A 25,385-nucleotide genomic window follows, 5' to 3' on the forward strand; every position below is an offset into this window, starting at 1 on the left:
TGTGTTTCTTTTCTTCTCTTTTCAGCATGGAGTCCTCATGTATACAGCAGTGAATTTACTGGAGCTGTCTAACTGAAGTACCTTGCTTAAGGATCTTGCTTGGTCCCTGGAATTTGAACTCTTAAGCAAGAGTCCAAAGCCCTCATCGCTGCTCCCTATTGTGCCCAAAACTTCTCTGAAGTGCTGTAAAACAAAACATTCTGTTTGTAGAATAAATTCTATTTATTGTGCTAAATAATAGGTGATGGAACTAATACAATTAAAATAAGAAGAAATAATCCTATTAACCCAAACTAAAACTATAAGTTAGTCAAACAGAAGAAAACATTATGGTATTGTCACAGTAAAAGACAAAAACAGTGATATTGATATACATTGTACATTCAACTTGCAGTTTGTGTACTTAGTACAGTAGGTATTCTTAAGACACCTACATAACACGTGCCTATTAAACCTTATAGTGCACTTATCTTATGTTGGCACATGTGATTTTTACTTAGGCCAAAACTACTTTCTGTTATATGCATCTTGAGCAGCTCTTTGAAAGAAAAAAAGGGTAAGAACTCAAATAACATTAAGCCTGACTTCAGTATGATGCAATGGAAAAAAAGACTACAGATGCAGCCATTCAAAGTGCGCGTTACAGACACGTACCGCAGGTGACGTCGCTCAGTATGACGCAAGATGACGCGGGGCACCGCAGTACGTGATTGGTTGACCGACAGGGGCACTCGTGGTCCGTTGGTCTGTCGTAGAAAGACAGTAAACGTCTTTGCTGTGCCCGTTGTAGGTATTGAATTTTACCACTGAAGGGAAATCTTAGTAGCTGAGCATAAAAAGAATAGGAGCATACTGTAACGCGTGTGAAGGTCATAAACGATATTAATTTTGGAACATAAACATACAGTGTATAGCTGGTCTTGGTACTTTAAAGAAAAAAATACACACCAGTATTCCATTTCTCCCTAAACATTTTAAGCTTCGAAGTCTTTAACTAACGCGATACCGGAGTCAACAAGCATACTTTTAGAATTTGATTAAAAGGGAATATAATATGGAATCGCGTATCTAAAGAATTTAATAATGGTATTCGTGTGCTGCGACAGGGCTGTGTAGGGCTGTTTCGCCTGCCTGTTCATGTGAGCTGTCTTGTAGACGTGACTACCAGCTGACAGGTTGTGTTTTCGAATCCAGCTGGTGCTGGTCTTTTCTTTTAACAAACATTTCTTCGAAAAAATAGAATAGCGATATTATGGACAATCAATTGACTTTTATATTTCAAAATATCGCAACATGATCGATATTTGCGATATTTTGAACATATCTTCCCTTCTGACAGCGGTGCCTGCTTCTATTGTGTGTGTGTGTGCAACAGAGTAAATTTTTAATAGCGTTTTAAGCGAATAGGTAATTAGATTGCTCGTAAACCTAATCGCTTTTTCTACATAAACACAGCATGATTACTCTCTGAAAATGCTTTTCCTTTATTTTTAAAGTAGGCTCAGATTTCAACTATAGATCGTATTATTATAAACTTTCTTGGAAAAATGTATTTTATGTAAACCATGTTTGCTATTAATTCATTTAGGGCTAAAATACGTTCATTGTCTTCCAATCGAGTCGAGTTGACATTGGAAGCCTGCCACACCCGGACTGTTAAACCAACGCATTAGCACGTCAAAGCCCATTGAGGGTATTGAGCCAGTATTGGCTTTAGTATTCCCCCCCTCTCCCCTCAATTCAATTCAATTCAAGGTGTTTTATTTGCATGACAGATGGGTACAAGCAGTGTTGGGTATGTATATTGTAACGCTTACGGCAGACAGGCACTGTGTAACAGCCGGCGCACCAGAGCAGCGCACCGAGGGAGCGTCTGCATTTATAACTTGGTTTTTAAAATTAGTCAAGCAATATGAAGCATCTTCTTTTACTTTTGAGTCCCTTAAATACATTGAACACAGCTTTCTCACCACTTAAGATTGCTCTTGATACCATCCTTACACAAAGCAGAAGGGAGATTTTAGTGCCTGAGCATAAAAAGAATAGGAGCATACTGCAACGCGTGTGAAGTCCATAAACGATATTAATTTTGGAACTTAAACGTTCAGTATATGGCTGGTCTCGGTACTTTAAAGAAAACATACACACCAGTATTCCATTTCTCCCTAAACATTTTAAGCATCGAAGTCTTTAAGTAACGCGATACCGGAGTCAACAAGCATACTTTTAGAATTTGATTAAAAGGGAATATAATATGGAATCGCGTATCTCAAGAAATTAATATGCAATAACTGAGTCAAGGGACTCAGAGGATCCAAGGCTAGACTGAGTATAATAGGCTTCGGGCTTCTATTGTGACATCTACTGTAAATTACAGAAATGTTAAAAGTAACCAAAATAAAGTAACTAAAATGTGGTCTAAAATCACCCCTTTAGACACCCCTTTTACTTCACTGGTGTCAGATATGAAAGGCAATAGTCTCCCGTTCTGTCTGCTGTGTGTTGCAGCAGAGGGACTCCCTGCCGCTGAAAGGGGCAGAGTAACTTGCATGCCCTCTAGTACAGTTTACACATGCACGACTTTAAAAGCTAGCAAGACAGGTTTCGATTCACATTAGCTGGCGAGCCTTGTTAAAAAAACGAATGATAATGTAACATGCCACTGTTCATGAACAAAGTTATACTGAGATTTCCTAAGATACGCGATTAAAAAATAAATAAATAAAAATTTGAATCTCCCGCGGAACACATTCCATAAGAATCAGTGGTTTTACAGTATATATCGCCTTTAAAGGTGGCTTCTCAAAACGCTTTACGGGATAAAAACAACCAGAACAGCAGCAACAACAATATTGTATTTCGTTGCACTTTGAAAACCAAGTAATAACTTAACTATACAGTACGTGCAAACGTTTCGTATGTTGCTGTCGTGAATGTCTGCGTACCCATAAGTATCTTATTTGCCTTGAGTCTGTCTACAGTATCTCTGTCCCACTACCCCCATCTCTCCCTCAATTCAATTCAAGGTGTTTTATTTGCATGACAGATGGGTACAATTCTTGTTGGGAATGTATACTTTGATATTTACACCCGGCGCGGCACCGAGGGAGCGTCTGCATTTATAACTTGGTTTTTAAAATTAGTCAAGCAATATGAAGCATCTTCATTTACTTTTGAGTCCCTTAAATACATTGAACACAGCTTTCTCACCACTTAAGATTGCTCTTGATACCATCCTTACACAAAGCAGAAGGGAGATTTTAGTGCCTGAGCATAAAAAGAATAGGAGCATACTGCAACGCGTGTGAAGTCCATAAACGATATTAATTTTGGAACTTAAACGTTCAGTATATGGCTGGTCTCGGTACTTTAAAGAAAACATACACACCAGTATTCCATTTCTCCCTAAACATTTTAAGCATCGAAGTCTTTAAGTAACGCGATACCGGAGTCAACAAGCATACTTTTAGAATTTGATTAAAAGGGAATATAATATGGAATCGCGTATCTCAAGAAATTAATATGCAATAACTGAGTCAAGGGACTCAGAGGATCCAAGGCTAGACTGAGTATAATAGGCTTCGGGCTTCTATTGTGACATCTACTGTAAATTACAGAAATGTTAAAAGTAAACAAAATAAAGTAACTAAAATGTGGTCTAAAATCACCCCTTTAGACACCCCTTTTACTTCACTGGTGTCAGATATGAAAGGCAATAGTCTCCCGTTCTGTCTGCTGTGTGTTGCAGCAGAGGGACTCCCTGCCGCTGAAAGGGGCAGAGTAACTTGCATGCCCTCTAGTACAGTTTACACATGCACGACTTTAAAAGCTAGCAAGACAGGTTTCGATTCACATTAGCTGGCGAGCCTTGTTAAAAAAACGAATGATAATGTAACATGCCACTGTTCATGAACAAAGTTATACTGAGATTTCCTAAGATACGCGATTAAAAAATAAATAAATAAAAATTTGAATCTCCTGCGGAGCACATTCCATAAGAATCAGTGGTTTTACAGTATATATCGCCTTTAAAGGTGGCTTCTCAAAACGCTTTACGGGATAAAAACAACCAGAACAGCAGCAACAACAATATTGTATTTCGTTGCACTTTGAAAACCAAGTAATAACTTAACTATACAGTACGTGCAAACGTTTCGTATGTTGCTGTCGTGAATGCCTGCGTACCCATAAGTATCTTATTTGCCTTGAGTCTGTCTACAGTATCTCTGTCCCACTACCCCCATCTCTCCCTCAATTCAATTCAAGGTGTTTTATTTGTTTGACAGATGGGTACAATTCTTGTTGGGAATGTATACTTTGATATTTACACCCGGCGCGGCACCGAGGGAGCGTCTGCATTTATAACTTGGTTTTTAAAATTAGTCACGCAATATGAAGCATCTTCTTTTACTTCTGAGTCCCTTAAATACATTGAACACAGCTTTCTCACCATCCTTACACAAAGCAGAAACTGTCCGATGACTCACAGTACAAGTGGAAAGATTACAGATTTTAATCGTCTTTAATTTTGTCTTTAATTTTGCCTGTGGAGTGTATCTTATTAAGCTCTAAATTGCATTTTGAGCGCGGTTTTTTACTTTTTTTTAATTGCATTTTGGGCGCGGACAGCACATACAAGGGTTAATGAACTGCGCCAAGAAATTTAAAATAGTATTCTTTAGGTGTGAGGGTAGGAGTGGACCGCAGCAGGCATAATCAGCAAACCAGGAAAACAAAGAACAGGACAGGTGAGATGTGTATCCAGAAAGCGAGTGATCAGAAAAAGGAAATGGAAAACGCAGAAAAAGAAAACGCTTTACAGGATAAAAACAATAACAACAGTAGTGGCTGGGCAAACGATTTTTTTTATCGAAATACAAATTGAGATACTGTACTGTATAATGATGTGCATGAACAAAGGTATACTGCAATTTTCCTTAGATACGCGATTAATGCTTCGTAGGAGGAGGCGGTCTTTTCCTCTTGTCTAACAGTTTGTCCACAAACAAAACATTCCTGTTAGACAAAAGGAATTGAAAAAAAACAATTTTGTCAATGAAAACCGGTGTGTGTGTCTCTCCCTGCTGGATGTTCCTCTCACAAACTGCTGAATGAATAAAATAATTTTATTGAAAATGCGTTTGCGATTGTCTGGTATTTAATCTGGTCCCTTTTAACTGTTTTTCGATCTACTGTATTGCTTTGAGATGCCACTTTTAAAGGCGATATGTAAAATAAAGTTTTTTTTATTATTGTTATAGAGAAACATGATCAGATTTTCCCTGGTTCAGAAAAAAGATCTAAAGTGCTACACATAACTTTCTTAATTCGATGTATTTAAAGCAGTGAACTACTGTAGGTGTCACATAACATTCAGAAATACAATCACGTATTTGACAAATAAAAACGATTATAATCTAATCCTTCCACGTTTGATCCCAAAATCCCAAGAAATATAAATCTTGACGGGTAGAAAGCTATGCTGAAAGTTTATTAAGATGCTTAGAAGACAAAGATACTGTATCAATTTATGTTGCATTAGCCTGATTATGATTAAAAAACACATATAATTAAACACGCGTTTGCGATTTAAATCAGAACACGATTTAAATCAATATCGATTCCATATTATATTAGCAGAAAAGCTTAAAACTACCACTTTTTCACACGCTATTTCACATGCTAGTTAAATACTTCGATGCTTAAAATCGTTAGGGAGAAATGGAATACCGGTGTGTATTTTTCCTTTAAAGTGCCGAATCCTGGAATCTGACTGGCTGACACCCCTCTGAAGTGGTTCCATAAAATCTGGTATACGGAAAAGAAAGCGTTGATAAATACAAGTGTCTTTTAATACACTCTTTGCTGTGCTCTTGAGGATCCTTGTGATATTTTAAGCTCTAGTTGAATGATAAGTGTCGCATTTTAAATCATTTTCGTAGTTAGAAATTATGAAACGCCCTGTTAAAAGCTAGGAAGTTTTTATGCCCGTTGAAGTAAAACAAAATGCCTGACAAAGTATGGCTTGGACAGATTCCAAGTGCTTGTACAAATGTGCTAAAGAAATTATACTTTGAGTATACAGCTTGTCTAAAGTCATCCATTATTAATACTATTAGTAATATCTTCAGTAAAGGCTTTGATGCATAAATATTTATGATAAAGGTAGGCTGTGTACTTTTGTCCAACTGAGCAATCTTGCTTTCATTAAAATAAACCAACATTTTAATGACTGATGATTAACATGCTGTAATACACAGTTCAAAATTAAAGGCTCAAATGCTGTACATGAGAGGTTAAGCTCCCCCTGGCGGTTTTACAAGGCGACGCCGGATAGTTAACCACGTGACACCACGTTAACTGCGTCATACCGCGTGATACTGTGACACGCCCACCGGGGTATGCCGCGAAATACCTCACGCATTTTGAATGGCTGCATCTGTATAGTTACTAATTTTTGCTCTGACAGGATCATTACTTTGCATCACCACATGCAATTTTAAAGAGTTAATTTTAATCTGACCATATAATTAAACCTCACTCTTTTTACCTGCTGGTTTTACATTTATGTTTTCTATGTTTACCAAGAAATGTACTTACTAAACAACATGAAAAAATGCAGTCTGTAATGTGACTACTTTCCTTAACAGTGAGAGTGAAATAATTTTCCCTAAGAAATACATACACCAGAAAATGTATACAGTTGTTTGATCATCATAATGCTGTGAAACAGACATGGAAAAAAAAACACTAAACTTCTGAAAAAGTAGAGCAGACAAAATCATTGAACATGTCATCTGTCAGGGGCTGCTCAAAATACAGCTTAAAATACAAAGTTCTTAGAAGTTCTTATCTGTGTGGCTGTAAATAACTCAGACTGAATAAAAACAACAACAACAATACCAAAACATTAACAATAAGAGCAACAACAATTGCCAAAGGATTAGAAGCTAGATACTGTTTTGTTTGGTCCTTTACATATTAAAATGTTGCTATATACAAGAAGAAAATGAATGTCAATGCATGATATACAGTATTATTCCTTACCTCCTTTTAATAACTATTCCTTATTTCTTATTAGCTAAATATGTATAATATTAGTATGTTCAAGGCCATTGACCCAGATGTTTCTGTTGTCTACTGAAATGCATCTCACCTAATAGAGCTTTTATTCCAGGGAAAGCACAGCTTGTGGCCTATTCTGATGTCAGAATGTTTTTTTTTGTTTCCTAACAGCAGTGGAGGTATTTTTAACAGACTGAATATTGTCCATGTTCTGGATTACAATTTGAATTAGTGTGGAAAATGTGCATTACTAAAATGTGTGGTATACAAACATGGACAAATGTTTTTAAATTTACAGCTTGTAAATAATGAGAAAGGTTAGAATATGGCAAGTAACGTTCTGAAATTCACCAAAGCCAATTGCGAATTCTTCATTAACATGAAAATGGAATATTTATGCATTTTAAAATATGTCCCAGTCTTTCTTTTAGCTGTCCTAATAAGAGGCTACCGAGTCACTGACACCGAACTTTGCCTTGCGTTTGTCTGAACTGGGTCCAGACCTCCTTGTTCCCAGCCCTCACCATCCTTGGCTGTGGCAGTGGGTTTTCCCCCATCCTTTACCCCTTTCATCAGTTGGTGTCTGACTGGTGTGCTGTTGGCCCTCGACTCTTCCTTTTCCCAGTGCTTCCTTCTGCGAATGTAACTGATATTTTACTATTCTGCGCTTTGATTGGCATATCTCCTCATCCATTCTGTTCTAGAATATTTAAGGACGCGGTAGCTCTCTACCTACTTCCATGTCAGGTTACTCTTCTGAGTCAGCACATTGTCTTCCACTGCCTACCACAGATTTCCAGTCTCAAGCTAGCAACGTCTCCTAGTGCTACTAGTGCTTCCATCTGTTACTTGGATTCTGTAACCCACATCATACCTGCTTCTCATTCACCTCATTCATCTTCACTTATTTTCTTCTTCACTTCACTTCTTTTCATCTTCATTTCTTAGAAATATTACATGTCTGAATCTACTCAATCAAACAAGCTAGCTACTGAATCATATGTGCTTTTCATTCATTCCATGCTACATGAATGTCCTATTCAATTTCTGTGAAACTTCTTACTTGAACCAACTTACTCTTAGCTCTCTGTTCAAGATCTGCTTTAATTTTTAGTGATCCTTATGTGGTGTCGTGCCAAAACTGATCTTTAGCCAGCACTGTCATTTCCTCAGCGGGGTGGGTTAATGCCAAAACATTATGTATGCTACCCATTTCCATTTGTTGATTTGTTTTGTCATAGATTTTAACCAAACTTCTGACATGGTTTTTATTTAATAGGAGATTGGGAGGTCAAATTCTATTGTTGCACTTCCAGTCCCCCATGTATACAGTAAATACTCTTTGACTGCTCACAATTCTACACCCATCTTTTCTAGCACCCCTATTTTCACCCCAACTTCACTGTTACAGAATTTTCTCCCTGGCTCATTCCTCTTAAGTGAGGGTGTTTGTCACAGCTGATCTTCAGCTATTACTGTCACTTCCTCAGCCAGGTGAGTTAAACCCCAAATATTGTTGTCATTATTGGAATTTGAGTGAAGTTCTGAATTATAAATTGTGGCGATTTAAAGTTCCACACTGATTTATAGAGCTTGGTCACAAATGTGTTTTTTATAGGAGAAGGATAACTTTTGCATACGCAGATCCTGTAGGTTGTTTTAAAGATTCAGGGAAGCTCTTTGTCTTTGTCTTACATTACCCCCTTTTATATCTCTAGAGTTTAAAGTGTTGTATGGAATAATACCATTTTTGTAGTTAGTAGACTGTGCATGTTTTCTGTTACTTTAAGAGAACATTATCAGTGCATTAACATAAATCCTGGTGGACATGTATAAATATTCTGTCTTGGTTCCACTGTATTCTGTCATCTAATGTATACATATCTCTCCTCCTAAACCTGGATCCTCTTCCCATTACCCTGTTTAAGACCTAACTTCTAAGATTTGAGGTGAACTAAAATGAATGTGTAACTTGGAAGGGTGTTTGATTTTGTTTAATTTTGAGCAGAAACTTTGACTTTAACTTTTCCCAGAGTAGAACTTCCTATTAGTAATACGGCAGTTAATCATCCAGTCACTGCTGTGTTTGTACATAATTGGCAGTAATACAGGATTACAACTGATAGTTAGCAAATCCCTTGTAGGTGCTTATGTTGAGTCATAAAAAAACAAGTTTAATCCTGTGAGATAGTGCTAGTGACATACAATAGCATCATTATATTAATTTAAGTAATTACAGTTTGTCATTCTTAGCACCTACATACCCTCATACATTGTGCTGTTGTGTTGGAGCATACAGAAAGATGTGTTGTTTGTATGAAAAAATAGGTACTGTACGTGTGATTTGTTTATAATTAATAGCTTTTAAAACGAAGTTACACTCATTCTCAACAGGTTTAAAACACTTTCAAAAATATGTTCAGAGATTTACTCTTTTTTTCTTATAACAAAGCACATTTTAAATTCCAAAATTTAAGTGATAAACATATATTTTTATTTCTGTTGTCCACATCTATGTTTTCTCCAGCTTTACTGGAAACAAAACCTTTCAACAAAGTAAGAGAAAATCCACACAAAGTTTTGAAGACCATTTTGCTAATGCTGAAAACTAAGTCTCTTGCAGCAGATGAACCATAATATTAAACTATAATCGCATCAGTGATGCATGCATGAGATAAAATAAACTGAACACATTAAATCACAAAGATTTAATACTCAAAATACTTAAGTTGCTTAAGTTTCTCCTTTTTTCCTATGGCGATTTAAGTGCATAAGTGGTTTGATTATAGGCCCCAGAGGCTTTTCAATGTAACTTGTATTAAACATTGTATTTCATTTTTTACAGCACTAACACTTTCAGGATAGATATCTTTAATAGATGACTTCCTTGACTTTTCTGGAGTTGGAAATTAGATTTTATTTAGTACCAGTATGCACAGTTTAAATTGTAAAAACAAATTTTAAATACATTCAACACAAAAGTTAGTAGTAGAGTGCAGTTATTTTTGATTCTTTATTTATATTGTTCTTACTCCATCTGATATTCATTTACTGCACAATAAAATCCCACATTCCTTTCTTTTCTGTTTCTTCACTGTCATTGACCCCTGATTTTCTTTTTGTAATGCATTCATTTACAGGTGATATGAATTTATCTGGTAGCTGGCTTTCTGAGAACTCGGTTCCATTTTTCATTGCATTTTTTAGATGGCCTACACAATAATGCGTGTATGGCCTTAGTGAATCGACCCTGCTCAGGATTTGTGTTTGTGATTAGTTTCTCATGTTTCTGCTGGGATCGATCCCCTTACAGTGAAGAATGGGTCCAGTTAAATCACCGACTGCGACTTGTTATTCAATACACACCAAGTGAAGTTAAAATAGAAAATAAGCGTGAGAAGATGCTTTAAAATGTATGTGATTGGCTCAACCTTTTTTTCAACATTGCATTTTATATTAGTTTATTTTGTGTTTGTATTCCCTATGAGTGCAAAGATCTGTTTGATATGAAGACATATTGTGAAGTATGATATAAAATGTTAATTGTTAAAATAATTGTTCTGATTCAAAGACAATAAATAACTACAGAGTATTAACTAGAAACGGTTGATTTAAACATCTCAGTTTACCAAATTATGATTAGTTTTTTCTTGAAAATTGCAAACATTTTCTTTTGAAATTGCAAAGGATATGTAACTGTTTGCCTTGACATGACAGATTCGGACAGATACTGTATGTCATGACAGTTCTGGTTTAGATAGGTTTTGATGACTTCAGAAAGACTGACTTCAGTCAATTGAATTACATGTCCAATCAATTTAGACACAATATCTTCTAGGTTAAAGTTATTATGGTTGAGATCATTCTCGACTTTCTCAGAATCACTGTAGTTAAAAAAAAATGAAATCAATACAGTATGTAATTGACATCGTGGAATGGCTTTTCATGCAAACATGACCTACAGTACCATACTGAATACAGTATATACAGTAGTACTTTACGACTGTAACATCTGGAATATATTAAATACATAGTTTAACTGTAAATAAATAATTCATTACAGTACTTGTAAATTGTGTTTTTTCAATGAACGTTTTTAAGTGTCTTAAATTTTTTCAAAATTGATTTTTCTAAGTCGTTCTTTTAACTGGGATATGTTAACTTTTAATATTAACCTTGAATATACATTCAAACAATAATTTTATATATTCCAATGAGTTGCAAACACATCACACCCCTTCTGTTATATTCCAGTAACATTTGCCATGCAGAGTGTGAAAGATTGCCTTGTGGTTTTGAGCCTCATTGAAGTTATTTGTTTGTCCTCGTCTGCTAAGGATTCCTGAGCTGGCTGTGAAAGCTCTGGATTGAGCCCTACTTGTCCAAAACCATCCATGCGATTTAGAAGAGCTAAGCTAAATCCCTGCTTTTTGCTGGCACAAGGCCCCAGTGACTTTTTCTCTGTGAGTAAAGGCCCGAGCTGTCCCTGACCCTTACCCTCAAACCTTTTTCCTGCCAACACACAGACTGGTACAAATGTCATTAAGTAAACTAGTGCCTTCATAAAGCGTTTGTTACTTGGTCAGCCACTGCAGGAGGCATGTTTCTTCAGGCAGATACACCATCTCTTGAGCCTGACCTCTAGTTTTGATGACAGGGTTAGAGAGGTTCCCTTTTTATGCACATTGAAAAATGGGAAATAATGACATGTTATTCATTTAAAACCAGTGGGTTGCTCTGTACAGCTGGGATGCTGACTGAGACCCTTGTGTGCACTGTTTGAAACAGACTCATTACTGAGAGGATGACGGAGAGGTGCATGTGTTTCTGGGAATGCTGATGGGAGAAATATTTGTAAACAAATCGCAATGGAATGAATGCAGGAGACAGGGTGACAGTCGAAGGAAATAGAAGCATGGCGTTTTAGTTGCCTGAGTCACAGTAAAGAAAATAAGGAGAGTGAAACTAAAAAGAAGAGATTTATTGAAAATTAGCAAATTTTATGAAATACACAGAAACGTGCTCTTTCATAATGTTCTAAAACAAAAGGTAAGAGAAATCTAAAGTTTTAGAAATACAGGAAATTAGGAATGATATATAAACATGAAACTGCAAATGGATCTGACTGAAATGTACCACCCGGCAGATCACGAGCTCACAGTGTCCGATCACCATGACTATTGGCACAGTCGCATACCGATTGCACAGCCACTGACTATGTGGAAAGCACATCCTCTCCGCTGTCCTGCTGTGGCTCTGCCTGCTTGCTCTGTGCATCCTCTGTGCCGCCTGTCTGCTTCTTTTCATTGGAACCCTACGGTTGGTTTCCTCACCTGTTTCACAGCCGCGGCTCTCCGCAGGTCAGCGCGTGTCATAGTATATACAGTACAGAAGTACTGTACAGGTGAATAGGCTGAAACAAACTGCCTGCATGGCTGACCTGTATCTGAGCTTTTAAGCCTATTTTTTTCAATTACCTCAATGTGAAAGGAGTCTGTTGGAGATGCAAGACGTCACGGCACAGTTCAGAAAAGTTTGGAATTGAACTTTAATTTGTTACAAGAAAGGCCATTTTCCTGAGAAAGTGACATAAAATAAAGTGTATCCACCATAGTACTTTGAATCCAAACAGTTTTTCAGGAAGGTTTTATAGCCTGAGTGCAACTTTTATTTTTTTATATTGCATTTCTATTACTACCATGAATGGATTAATGTCTATAAATATATATATTTCCTGAAAGGGGACATTGGCTATTTCTGGTAAGCTTATCCCCACCTTTTAAGTTATTCCTGAAAAGTCACGTACAACATGTGTCCGTAAATGTTGAATGCACTCAGGTCAGATCCTACAAGTCGGTGACTTTTTTGGATAACTTCTGATGCGAGTGCATATTTGGACCAAGGCAGAAATATGGCTGACCCAAATAAAACAGAGAACTGAAAAAATATAATTGGAAGAATAAATATGAAAATAAAAGGCCTGCTAATTCTTACTGAATCATTATGTTAGGAAATCTTTAGTCTTATACCATGTGGTTTGTTGTATATTGTTGTCCTTTTAAAACAAAAAAATCTAACAAGACAGAAAAATGTGCATCACTGGATTATGGATAACATCTCATTTGTTTTAAATACAAATTGTAGGATACCAACATGCCCTGGAGATGAACTAATCTTGAGTGCTTCTATGATCTGAAACACTCTTACTTCTGTGCCAGTCCTGTTTAACACAGAACGTTTATCTTCCACAGTTTGAGGCATGCTGTTAACTTCTTTTAGTGAGCACCTAAATGAAATACTCATTTTGTACATTATTTGTTTTTAACTGTACTAACAATATTGTATTGATGCACCTTAGCTTGTACATTATTTGTAAATTTACATTGATTGTTTCACTAAGATAATTGTCATATACTTATACATACTTTATAAAACTGTGTCCAGTCATTTAATTGCAGGACTAGTTATCTCTGCATTGTCTGCGTTTAGGAAGAAAATATGGTCTGATATGAGGAAATATTATGGAGTAAAACGTTTTATTTTCTGCGTGCTAAATACGGTATTTGACATTTTGTTTTCCTTGAGTTGTTACATTTCCAGTTACAAAATGAAAGGACTGCACTATGTAGGCACCAGTAAAAGTCTGTTCTCAGGAGATAATGTACAGTACAAAAAAAACATAATGTTGGCTACGATCACAGGAGAGATTAAGCAAGACAATGTTTTATTTTAATTAACTTTATCATTCAACATCACACAAGTATGGGGGTATATTTTGCTAACATCCATGTTAAATAGTATATATGGAGAGTGGTTAAGGTTTCAAGAATCCTGTACTGTTAAGACAGAGACTAATCTACTAAAGTACTTCTCTGTTACATTACATTTAAGCTGTTTTAAAGCCTACAACAGCCTGTGAGGTTTTAAAGGTGTAACAGGTTTTTGTTTTGACTCCCTTCTTCTTAAACTCTGTCAAAAGCATAGATGGAAACAATGAGTTTTTTATATTTTATTTTAAAAAATCCAAATGTTGACTAACATTTCACTTATGGTTGCCAAGTTTCAATGGGCACTAAGAAACACTAAGAAATAACTATTTTCACCTGTGCTGAAAAAATGAAGGAAGGAAAAAGGCACTTTAATTCAGGAAGAACACTTTGTATAACAAAGATTAGCTCCCAAATACAATATACAATATAGTTTGCTGAATTCCACACTACACTAAAGTATGTTTATTTTTCTTGTGTATTGTCCTTCATCTACACAGACCATAAGCTAATGAACGATTCAGATGTACTCTTCTGACACAAAACACCTTGAAAAACTTTTTTTTTCAGACACTGCTCTTAAAACTAGCCTACCTTGTCAATATCTGTGTGGATTTTCTTAAGCACATTTGATTCAGTTGCATCAGCAAGCTGTAATTAAAATCGGATTCTTGTGACAGGATACCTTGAATAAAGGAAAACTAAAATAAACCTCTGAACATTTAGAAAAATGCACTGGGATCTGTAGTTGTCATGTGTTAATACTAAGTTAATTCATTTCTCTTAATTAACCATGTTCTTTGGTTGGCAGGACTGTAGGCCATGCTGTTACATATTCATTATTTTACAGCTATTTGGCATCATTCTGTCTTAGATGTCTCTGTGTTTTTTCTGTTTTAAATGTGACTTAAGCATGATTTTATTAAATTTTCTTAATCCATCTCTAGTTTTCTCTAATGCTAGTAGGACATTTCAGCACAACACAGTTTTGGACAAGGAGCTTTTGTGTAAAATGTAGTTATCTATTTTTGTATTGAACAAGATGAAGACATCATAGTGGGGATATATTTACTATACATTATTTTAAGTAGTGTGTCTTTGATACAATGTTATAATAATAAAAGTAGGCCAGTTGCTCTTTCTGATCTATATCACTAATTTAGATTCTGGTATAGTTAGCAAACTAGTGCAAATTTGCAGATTATGCAAAATGGGGGAAATGGCATACAGTACGTACTGTAGAAGAGAGCTGCAGGGGAACTGTAGACAAATTTAGACAAAATCAGGGACAGGGCAGACACATGGCAAGTGAAATAAGTCCACAATGTGTCATATTACTAGTAGTAAGGTAATACACTATACATATCACACGGGTGATGCAGAATTGCACATAGCTACACACAAAAGTAAAATACATTTCTTTATATGAGGAGTTGTGGGTATCTGGATCTGGCCTCAGATAGGTGTGCCAAACTTAGGGCACTTTTAAGAAACTGCTGGATGAAATTTTAGTTTCACTTTTCCACTAAACTACCAAATGGGAAAGATGGACCAGATGGCATCATTTTCTGCCTTTATTGTATTCTTAAAATACTGCATTTACGGCATTTTTAAAATAAATGTTTCTTGTGTTCTTGCAGTTCTGTATTATCCATCTATTTTCTAACCTTTATATAATCTTTTCCATATTCTGTTCCAATATAGGGACACAGGGGCTTATCCCAGCAAACAACAGGCTGCAAATTAGGGTACACCCTGGATGGGACGCCTGTTCATTGCAGGGCACGCGCAGACACAGATTCACATCAGGGACAATTTTACTAGTAACCAGTTAACCTACCATTATGTCTTTGAAATAGTGGAGTAAACTGGAGCTTCTGGAGGAAACTCACACAAGCATGGGGAGAATATACAAACTCTATGTAGATAGCAGCCTGGGAGCTGAACCCTGGGCCCCAGCATTCTGAGGTAGCAATACTAACCACTGTGGCACTGTTCCTCCCCAATTCTGTATTATATATTTCTTTTTTACCTTAATAAGCTTTCTGTTTTTTATAATAAATTTCCTTCAAGGATGAATAGAGAGATTATAGTATAGATGTTTCTTTTTGATACTAAACTAATTTAAAGCAGTTGGTTTAAAACAGGCTGCAAAGATGAGATTTGATTTCATGGGATTTGTTTTTCTGTCACAAGGATTAGAAAGTGGTCATGCAGATAATGGCAAAGCTAATTACCTGATAAACATTAAGTCCTCTGTGTAATGGTACAGGTCATCTGTACAAGATCCTATAGTACCTTTGGGCAATGTCTTTATTTGGATGTTCCTAATTATGTATATATATGGCAAATGATCTTTAAATGACAACAACCATAAACATTGTAAGACTTAAGTCCTGTTCACCTGCTGTTGCTGTACAATGCTTACAACAGTGTCATACACCAGTCTTACAACAGTGACATCTGTGACATAGTTTCCTTTAAACTTCTTTTGAAGGGAAGTATCATATCACCACACTTCCCTGTATAAAAATATAATAAAGCAACAGCATACCAAAAACAAAATTTTAAGGTTATTTTTAAAATGTATTTATTATCTTAAACAGAAGATTTAATATAATTATAAATAGAAATAGAAAGGTTTAATATATAACTACATAATATTCTAACAATAAAATAGTTCCACTTCTACTCATTATTAATAATACAATAATAATACTAAATACACAAGAATGCTTACCAGCTTACTTTTTAGTGTAGAATTAAGCTGTACTTGTTTCTTTGCAGCCAGCACAAGCAGGCACTGATAATAATAATAAAAATAATAATATAATAAACCTGAAGACCTACACACAATTATCTCTGAGCACCATTTCAACTAGTTTTGTGTGATGGAATTGGTATTCACATAAATAAAAGATTTTAAGCAGTTTAGTCTAGAGGGGAGAGGATATACCATAAATTAGAGTACTCAAATGAAAATATAATTGAAGCAATATATTCCATTCCATGAATCATTCTAAAATAAAACGTGTCAGCCTATAAAGCTTTATTTTTTAATCATAATTTAAACCTTTTCAATATTGTTTTTAGCACACAACTACAGTAGATCCTTTTAGAGGTACACAAAAAAGAAACCGAAAAGTTGTATTAGGAGAATTGTACATCTCTATTTTTAGCTGCTTCATATAACATAACATATCATATAACAAATGTTGTCTGCTTTTGTTTGTTCAGTATCACTTTGCACCATTTTACAAAATCAGCAAAGGCTATGTTAAGTATTAAACACCAATGCAACACCAAAACAAGAAGAAGAAAACACAAATAGTTCTACTTCATAAATGTTGAACAGGTTCAGCAATTATTTCTTTGGGGGATAAGCCTTCAATTTATGCTTTATATACTGTATTTTTACACTCAAACACAATAGTTGTGACCCTAGATTTTCTAAAGTAACAGGAGAATCTGTTTTTGCCAGTGATGTACTGTAGTCACTTGTCATGTCCACAGAATTTCCAAGATCACGGACGTCTTGGATACATTGTAAAAATTAAAAAATATCCCATTTGCTGCAATATGAAGAAATTCAGATTAAGTTCTTTCTTCTCTATCTTGAGCCATTAATGCAGCTCACGCCATCTGACTGAAAGGACTTCAGTGTTTATTAGGGGGAATATAATCATTTAAGCCTGAATAAGCTTCAAAGCCCTAATGTGACCATTTGGCTAGCAGAAATAAGATGTAAATTTGCAGTGAATAGCTGCTGATTACAGAAAAGATGATTAATGTTAGATCTGAAATTGATTTATGGGCCCAATTGTCAGTAGTAAAGCTGTGACTGTAATAATATCTTCTCACTGAAATTATTGTTTGGAAAGGAAGGGTTAGAGTACTGTACATTTGTACTAGATGTTATCTTTTTTGAAGGCTAAATGGAAGTTGATACTAGCAATATTAATAAGTGCAATTAAGCAAAATTGCTATGGAACAACACATTTTTGGATTCTCTGATAATAAATCGTGGTAGTGTGGAAGTGTGCTGCTTATCAAGGCTCTGTTGTTGCATTGTTTCTGTTGTTGCTCTTAAAATGTTTATATACATTTAATGGACATTTTAAATTCTTCATAATTTGGATTATACTTTAAAATCCAGTTTGGAGATGGTTAGACACAATTCCATCATCTCCACAGTTTGGATGTTTCATATATTGTACATTTGTTAACTGATTTGTTTTTGTGCTGCTTCTGATGTCCAAATAGTTTAATTAAGAATAGGAACACATGATTAATGTAAATCTTTTTCTAAGAAATGATCAATCATTAAGTAAAAAGATAAATCCATCACTCTTTAGACCACAAAACTGACAATGAAATCCGTGCTCAGCATGCATATAGAAAAAGGAGAATAATTTCTTTCTTCTTGACACTTACTGTATGGGGGCCATAACACATTTTTCAAAGGCTGACATGTAAAAACATCAATAATACAATCTTTGTGAAACAGAAGGGATAAACAACTCTTCACAGTCAGAATACGCATATATTCTGATTTGTATTCATTTTGTTAGCTGTTCACTGTAGTTTGTAAAATTGAGCTTAATCTGATTGTTGAATCTTAAATAACACAAAATCTGTTTGGTTTTACTGCTCTCATGGCATGTAACCACCCTTTTAAAAAATATTAATGCTTAAAAACAGATTTATCAAACAGTTATTTGTGGCTCTTAATTATAATAATTAAATTTTCCTTCTTTGACTTTTGAAGTGGGTTTTGCAATTCAGGTTTTTATGACATCTTCAAGTTCTGATAAAAGCTGTATGGCAGGTATTCTATTTATTATAAATTTCATTCTGTAACACCGAATGCTTACAGTAGTTTTTCAAAACACTTAAAACAGAAGAAATTAAACTAAATCTTACTTTTTGCAATAGTACATTTTTATTAGTAGAATTAGTATTCAGAATATTTTACAGAGTGTACTGCATTCTGGCAAGTACTGTACCTTTGATAAATGTGGTCTTTTGTTTAGTTTTAACATAAACCTGAATCACATCATTTTAACCTCAAAATTCACATACAGTACAATGAAAAAGAAAATGGTACAATAACTCTGTTCTGCTTGTTTTAATGTGGACATTTTGTAAATATTATTGTGCTTCGAGAAAGATTTGGACTTGTTTCCTACTTTGTAACTTACTACTTAAGTTATTCATCCCATATGCCACATATATTGTAGGTAGTGCATTTTTCAGAACTGATCCTCATGTAATATAACAATAAGGAAACACTATATAGGGGCTTTTAGTTAGTAGAGGCGGTATGTTAGTATTAAATAACTACCAAGAATAAGCATAATCTTACTGCTAATTAATGTTAATTTAAATGAAGGGGTATATCCCTTCTTGTACACTGAAGTACTTTTCAATTTAAACAAGATACTTTTTAGGTTAAATATGTAGAATGATAGAAAAAGACAGGACCAATGCTGAAACTTTTCTTGAGCAAACTACTTGACCCTGCTTTTGTTTATATTGCTATTTTGCAGTGTATAAGACAGCATAATATAGAAGCTATCAGTCCAGATATTTTTATAGCTATAAATCTATACTCCTTCCTCTGGAGAGTTCCACTCCTGAGAGGTCTTCAGTGTGATGGAGGTCACTGAGAAGTTTTTAGACTCTCTGAGTTATTCTGTATAATTCCTGGTTGCTAACGTGACTAGTTACAACTGGTCTCTGAGCTGTCAGAAAGCCAGAGAGGCACAGAGGCCCCATCCCTAGAGAATGTTTTGCTCTTCCAGTCAGTATCTTAGGGAATTTCTTTTCTTAAAGGTAATGTCTACAGAGTTTTATCTAGGGTTTGTACTGTATGTGGTTAGGCAAACAAAACAGATTATATATAGACTTCTATAGGATCCCTGTTGCTTTTCTTCCCTTGAATATTGACCATGTACATGCTTAGCTAAAAGTGAACATTTTCTTTGTTGCAGTTTAACATCAGTTCTTGAAGCATACTATAAGTAGTCTTTTTAAATTCTAAGAGCAAGTATATTTTGTTTGCAAGCATACAGTGTGTACCATTTTTGGAAAACAAAAACATCTCTTAATGACAAAACTTTAGGTTATATATGTTCTAAAATTATATTTGTTTTTAAGGTTAAGCTTGTTCATCTTTAAACATTTAGTAAATCCAATAGGCAATTCATTTGAAATAACCTGAAGTGAAGCTTACAGTATTTGCTGTAGTAAAAGGAGTGTTAATTTGACATGAGCAGCACTTGATCCAGAGGAGGAGGTCCTCCCAGATTTCCGAGGTCCTCACTCTGTTATGGAGAGCAAACCCAGCAGCCCTGTAGAGAAACCTGATTTCCACTGCTTGCACCTACAGTACCATCTTATTCTTCCAATCGCTGCCCAAAGCTTCTGACTATAGGTGAAGATGAAGACATAGATTGACTGGAAAACCGAGAACTTTGTCTGAAAAACTCAGCTCCCTCTTCACCACCATGGTTTGATACAGTACTGCATACAAATCATCAATCCATTGTTCAATCCCCTCTACCCTTACTCGTGAGCAAGACCCCAAGGTGCTTAAACTCCTCCTCCTGGGGAAGCTGTGACCACCTCACCTGAAGAAAGCAAGTAATTGTTTTCCTAGAGAGAACCATGACCTTAGACTTGAAGGTGCTGACCCCCATCCAGACTGCATCACACGCGGCTGCAAACGTTTCCTGTGCGCACCAGAAATCGCAGTCAGATGAGGCAAAGAGGACAATATTATCTGCAAACAGCAGAGATGCAGCCCTCAGTTCCCCAAATGGATACTCTCCATGTTTTCTCAGGCAGTGTTTTTGTGTCTTTAACAAGTTCCTGTCTTCTATCTCATCATTAAAAATAATGACACTGAATCTTTCAGAGGATTTAAAAACAGTGTGTCTTGAACTGCACCGTTTTTTAACTTCAATTTAACTTCCATGAGCTACTGCTGATGTTTTTAAAGTTTCTTCATTTGAATATCAAAAACCAAAGTACAGATCTCACACTAGGTTAATAGATAATATTTGTCTGGAAACATTATTTAAAAGTATGGAATCACATACATTTCTATATACTTGTATACAGTACAGTATGTATTTCAAACCTGAGAACAATATTGTATTTAAACAATAAATATCAACTATTTCTTATGCAGTAATTATCATGTTAGGAGAAAATTGTGTAACTTTGCAATGTAAGTTAAACCATATTTCTGCACATTTTTTAACATAGTTAAAAGTTAAAAGTTATAGTTAAAAAGTTAAAAGTATGTTTAACTGTGCAGTACCTGTATACAAAGACAGAATAAACCATGGCTCATTTATTATGCTGTTCTTATACAGCCAACAGTAGTATGTACTGTCGACAAAACTGTGAGAGACTATAATGAACCGATATTTTAAATTATATATCAAAGTAGCTATTGTAAAAACAGTTTAAGAAAGACAGTCAAGAAGTTATCTCACTATATTTAATTTATGTTTATTATAAATCTTAAAGCATAGACCAGTAGTTTAAAATTAATTATGGTGTTTGAAACCATAATTCTTGTAGTAAATGTCATACAATCAGTGATAAAATTATTGTTTTCATAAACATATTTTAGGAACCTACTTTAGTAAAAAAACATGTCTTTATGAAAACGGTATTTAATAAATAATTATTCCTTTAATTACCTATATATTAAAATATCAATTATTGTGAATGTTATATTTTTAAAGGATTTAAAGCCGAAGGTTTAATAAAATGAACTGAAAGTTTCCTAATTCTAATTTCCTAATTAAAATAATAAATAATGCATACTGTAAGTATTCGTCCAGAATATTCTGAATGTGAAATCTTTTCTTTTGCTTTCTTATCCTCAGTGTTTATATCTAAATATATCTGCATATATTTATTACTCACTTTTTTAGCTTTATAACACCCTTGGTCATGATCCACCACATTAGAATTATATATGTTAGAATATACAAAGACCATGCAAAAATATTCAGACACATTCTAGGGTGTCACATTGTGTGAAATTTCAAAATAATGCATACACATTTTTAAAAACATAATACAGTATGTTATTCTCAATAGGATATACATAAAGTCAGGTCTTTAACTGGGCCACTCAAGGACGCTCATCCTCTTCATCTTAAGCCTCTCCAGTGTTTTCTTTTCCTATTGCTTTGGATCATTGTTCAGCTGAAAGACAGGTTTTTGTCCCAGTTTTAGGTCTAAAGCAGATTTTTGTCGAAGATATTCCAGTACTTTGTTCCATCTATATTCCCAGCAGTCTTGACAAGCTTTCCAAGACGTGCTGATGAGAAGTAGAACTATATCCTAATGCTTCCACCACCAACAGCATTATGACAGTTGGGATTATGCTGACTGAGTGACGCACTCTGTCGGGTTTGAGACTGATGTAACACTTTGCATTTAGACAAAAATTTGATCACAAAATCTTTTGCCACCTTACGCAATATTTTTTAAGTTCCATGCAATCTCCATGTGGAGTGTTCAGGACGTTGTTGTTCTATGAATATTTTCCCATGGGTGGTTTCCCAGTTTCCCCTCTGACCAGCTATTCAGTTTGCATCTGATCTAGGCTTTATGTAGGTAATGTCTAGGTGTTTTCAGTTTCTTAATGATCAATTTCACCATGATGTAAGAGATAATAAGGGTCTTTGAAATGTTTCTATACCCTTCTGCTCTGTGTGTTTATACAGTTTTATTCCTGATTTGCTCTGAAAGCCTTTTGTCTTCAAGTGTCATTTTTTTTTATGCACCACCTTGCTGAGAGACCTTACAGAGACAGGTGCATTTATACTATTAGAACTAATATTATTGCACACATACAGAGGCCATTCAACAAATGTGTGACTCGTTAAGGTAATTTGTGCACCTAAATTGATTTAGGTTTGCCTTAAAAATGTTTATGATAATAAGATGAGTTTGTTTTATTTATTTTAATACTACAAAATAGAAATTGTATCAATATCTAAGAGATTTAGAAAAAAATACCCTGTGGTAACCACAATTTAAATAAGGGAATTTATAGGATGCATAGTACAGATTCATGTTTCTTATGTTGTTGTTTTTTTTTACTTTTCCACAGTGGGAAGAGATAGGGGAAGTTGATGAAAACTATGCTCCAATCCATACTTACCAAGTCTGCAAGGTAATGGAACACAACCAGAATAATTGGCTCCAAACTAACTGGATCTTCAGTGAAGGTGCCCAGAGGGTTTTTATTGAGCTCAAGTTCACATTGCGGGACTGTAACAGTTTGCCAGGAGGGCTTGGAACCTGTAAGGAGACTTTCAACATGTATTATTTTGAATCAGATGATGAAGAAGGCAGGAATGTCCGAGAAAGCCAGTATAACAAGATTGATACTATTGCTGCTGATGAGAGCTTCACAGAACTTGACCTGGGAGACAGGGTGATGAAGCTAAACACGGAGGTGAGAGATGTTGGGCCTTTATCTAAGAAGGGCTTTTTCCTGGCTTTTCAGGATGTAGGTGCATGCATTGCCCTGGTGTCAGTGCGTGTTTATTACAAAAAGTGCCCCACTGTTATCAAAAACCTGGCTGTCTTCCCGGATACCATTACTGGGGCTGACTCTTCCCAACTATTGGAGGTTGCAGGAACCTGTGTCAACAACTCTGTAGCTGAAGAGCTTCCCAGGATGCATTGCAGTGCTGAAGGGGAATGGCTGGTGCCCATTGGAAAGTGCATATGTCAAGCAGGATATGAAGAATTGAATGGCACCTGTCAAGGTCAGTCTAAAACGTTTTTTTTCGGTACTGGTCATGACTGTAAGAGTTGTTGTTGAGATACTGTTGTTTTTGCTTCAGTGCTTAATATACTGTAACTTTCTGCACTTCACTTGTTAAATATAAGTACTGTATTTTTGTTATAATATTTTAGGCCCAAATAGGTAGATACTGGGATCAAATTGTCTGCTGATCTGCAGTCTTGCTAGTGTTAGCAGCTTTACTGTTTAGGAGTGTCTCAGACAGCTACTTGCACCCTAAGTGTGCATCACTCGTCTAGACAATTATCCCTCTGAACCCTGTTTAAAAATATAGCAGCTACTTCCACATCACAAACATCACTCATAATGTGACATTAAAATAATTTTTATTAAGAAAGAAATGAAAGAGACAAAATAAGGTTTGATATACTGCAGTAGTGGAAATAGCAAAAGCATTCCTTCTTCAGAAAACCTGTTTAGAAATATAATGCAAAACATAATCCTATAAGTATACTGTAATTCTTCAATAACTACAGTACCTCAGAACCTTTGTTTTATGTGTCCAGCACAGTGCTATACTGTAGTTAATAATTTTTAGGACAAAACAAACATTTACTTAAGTTAGCAAACTCGGGCACAGGAGTTACAAAGTTACAAGTCTGAGTCTCATTCTTACATTCACTGTATTTGAATAGTTTTTCTTTCTAGTGCTTAGGGCAAGTACTATATTGTAACATACAGCAGTCCTGTCAGTGACCTAGAGTTAGGGCACTGTCACAATATGAAACTGAAGGCAGTGGAGTCTGTTCCATTGAGTCATTTCAGTTATGCTCAACTAAATACAGCTTTGTTTTATTTATGATTGTTTTGCCGTTGTAAATAGGATCACTTTTTGTGCAATACATAAGTTAAGTGAAGTTATTCATTTTTAAGGTTCTTTCACATGTTATGAAGCCAATTAGCTTCATAGCTTAATTCTCTCTTTATTTTCTTGTAAATCACTAAAGCCAGTCCTTATTCTCTATCGGTACTGATGCAGAAGAGATATCTGGAACTCATACCAATGAAGGTAGTTTGAGAATTCACTGCCACGTGCAGTGAACTGATTTCTCTCAATATAAAAGAGAACCGAAAGAGAAAGAGAGCTCTTTCTTAAGGAGTCAGCTCCCAGGAAATTAGAACGTTAAAGTCCTGGATGAGATACAATAGCATCTATTGCAAAAAAAATGACTCGTTTGCTATAAGAACTTGGGAACTAAAATACACCAGCAGTTGCTGTGTCTGATCTGTCTAGAGACTCAATTTAGTTCCAGCCCTGGGCCAAACTGGATTTTCTGATATTTGCAATGATTAATACGACAAGAAAAATCTCAGGCAAGTTATACAATTTTTTTTCCATAGAGTCTGGTAAACGCAGACAGGAAAATTATACAACCCAAATGACTGCAATGTCCAAGAGTGTATAAACAAAGGTTAAATCTAGATCTTCAGCCAAACAGAATCTGCTGGGAATTTACTACGAATTAGATTGAAATAGAGAAAGAGAAATAACCAAATGTAGAATGCCTGAATAGGGTAAATAGTAACAAATTAGTCTGACCTACACTCCAAAATGTACTTTGTATAGGTCTTCCGAAATATGTCACCTGACCAGAGGATTTGCTAATGTACATACCTTTGTTTTTCTTTAAGTCTAAACATCCCTAAAATCAGATAAAAGGAAGTTGTTATAATTTTAACCTGTTTAATCTAGTATATCTTACTATATT

General features: G+C 35.3%; 1 protein-coding gene across 1 annotated transcript in view; it reads left to right on the forward strand.

The window, feature by feature from the left end:
- The window catches only part of LOC148837441 (ephrin type-A receptor 5-like), a 42,744-nt gene extending 19,050 nt beyond the window's left edge, over window positions 1-23,694 (forward strand). Inside the window, exon 5 of the mRNA XM_088910249.1 lies at window positions 22,975-23,694. Coding sequence (XP_088766375.1) covers window positions 22,975-23,694 — 720 coding nt within the window. The remainder of the gene's footprint in view (window positions 1-22,974) is intronic.
- The last annotated feature ends 1,691 nt before the right edge of the window (window positions 23,695-25,385 follow it).

This window comes from Atractosteus spatula, chromosome 3 (assembly GCF_055471065.1).
Source record: "Atractosteus spatula isolate fAtrSpa1 chromosome 3, fAtrSpa1.hap1, whole genome shotgun sequence".
NCBI classification, from domain to species: Eukaryota; Metazoa; Chordata; class Actinopteri; order Semionotiformes; family Lepisosteidae; genus Atractosteus; species Atractosteus spatula.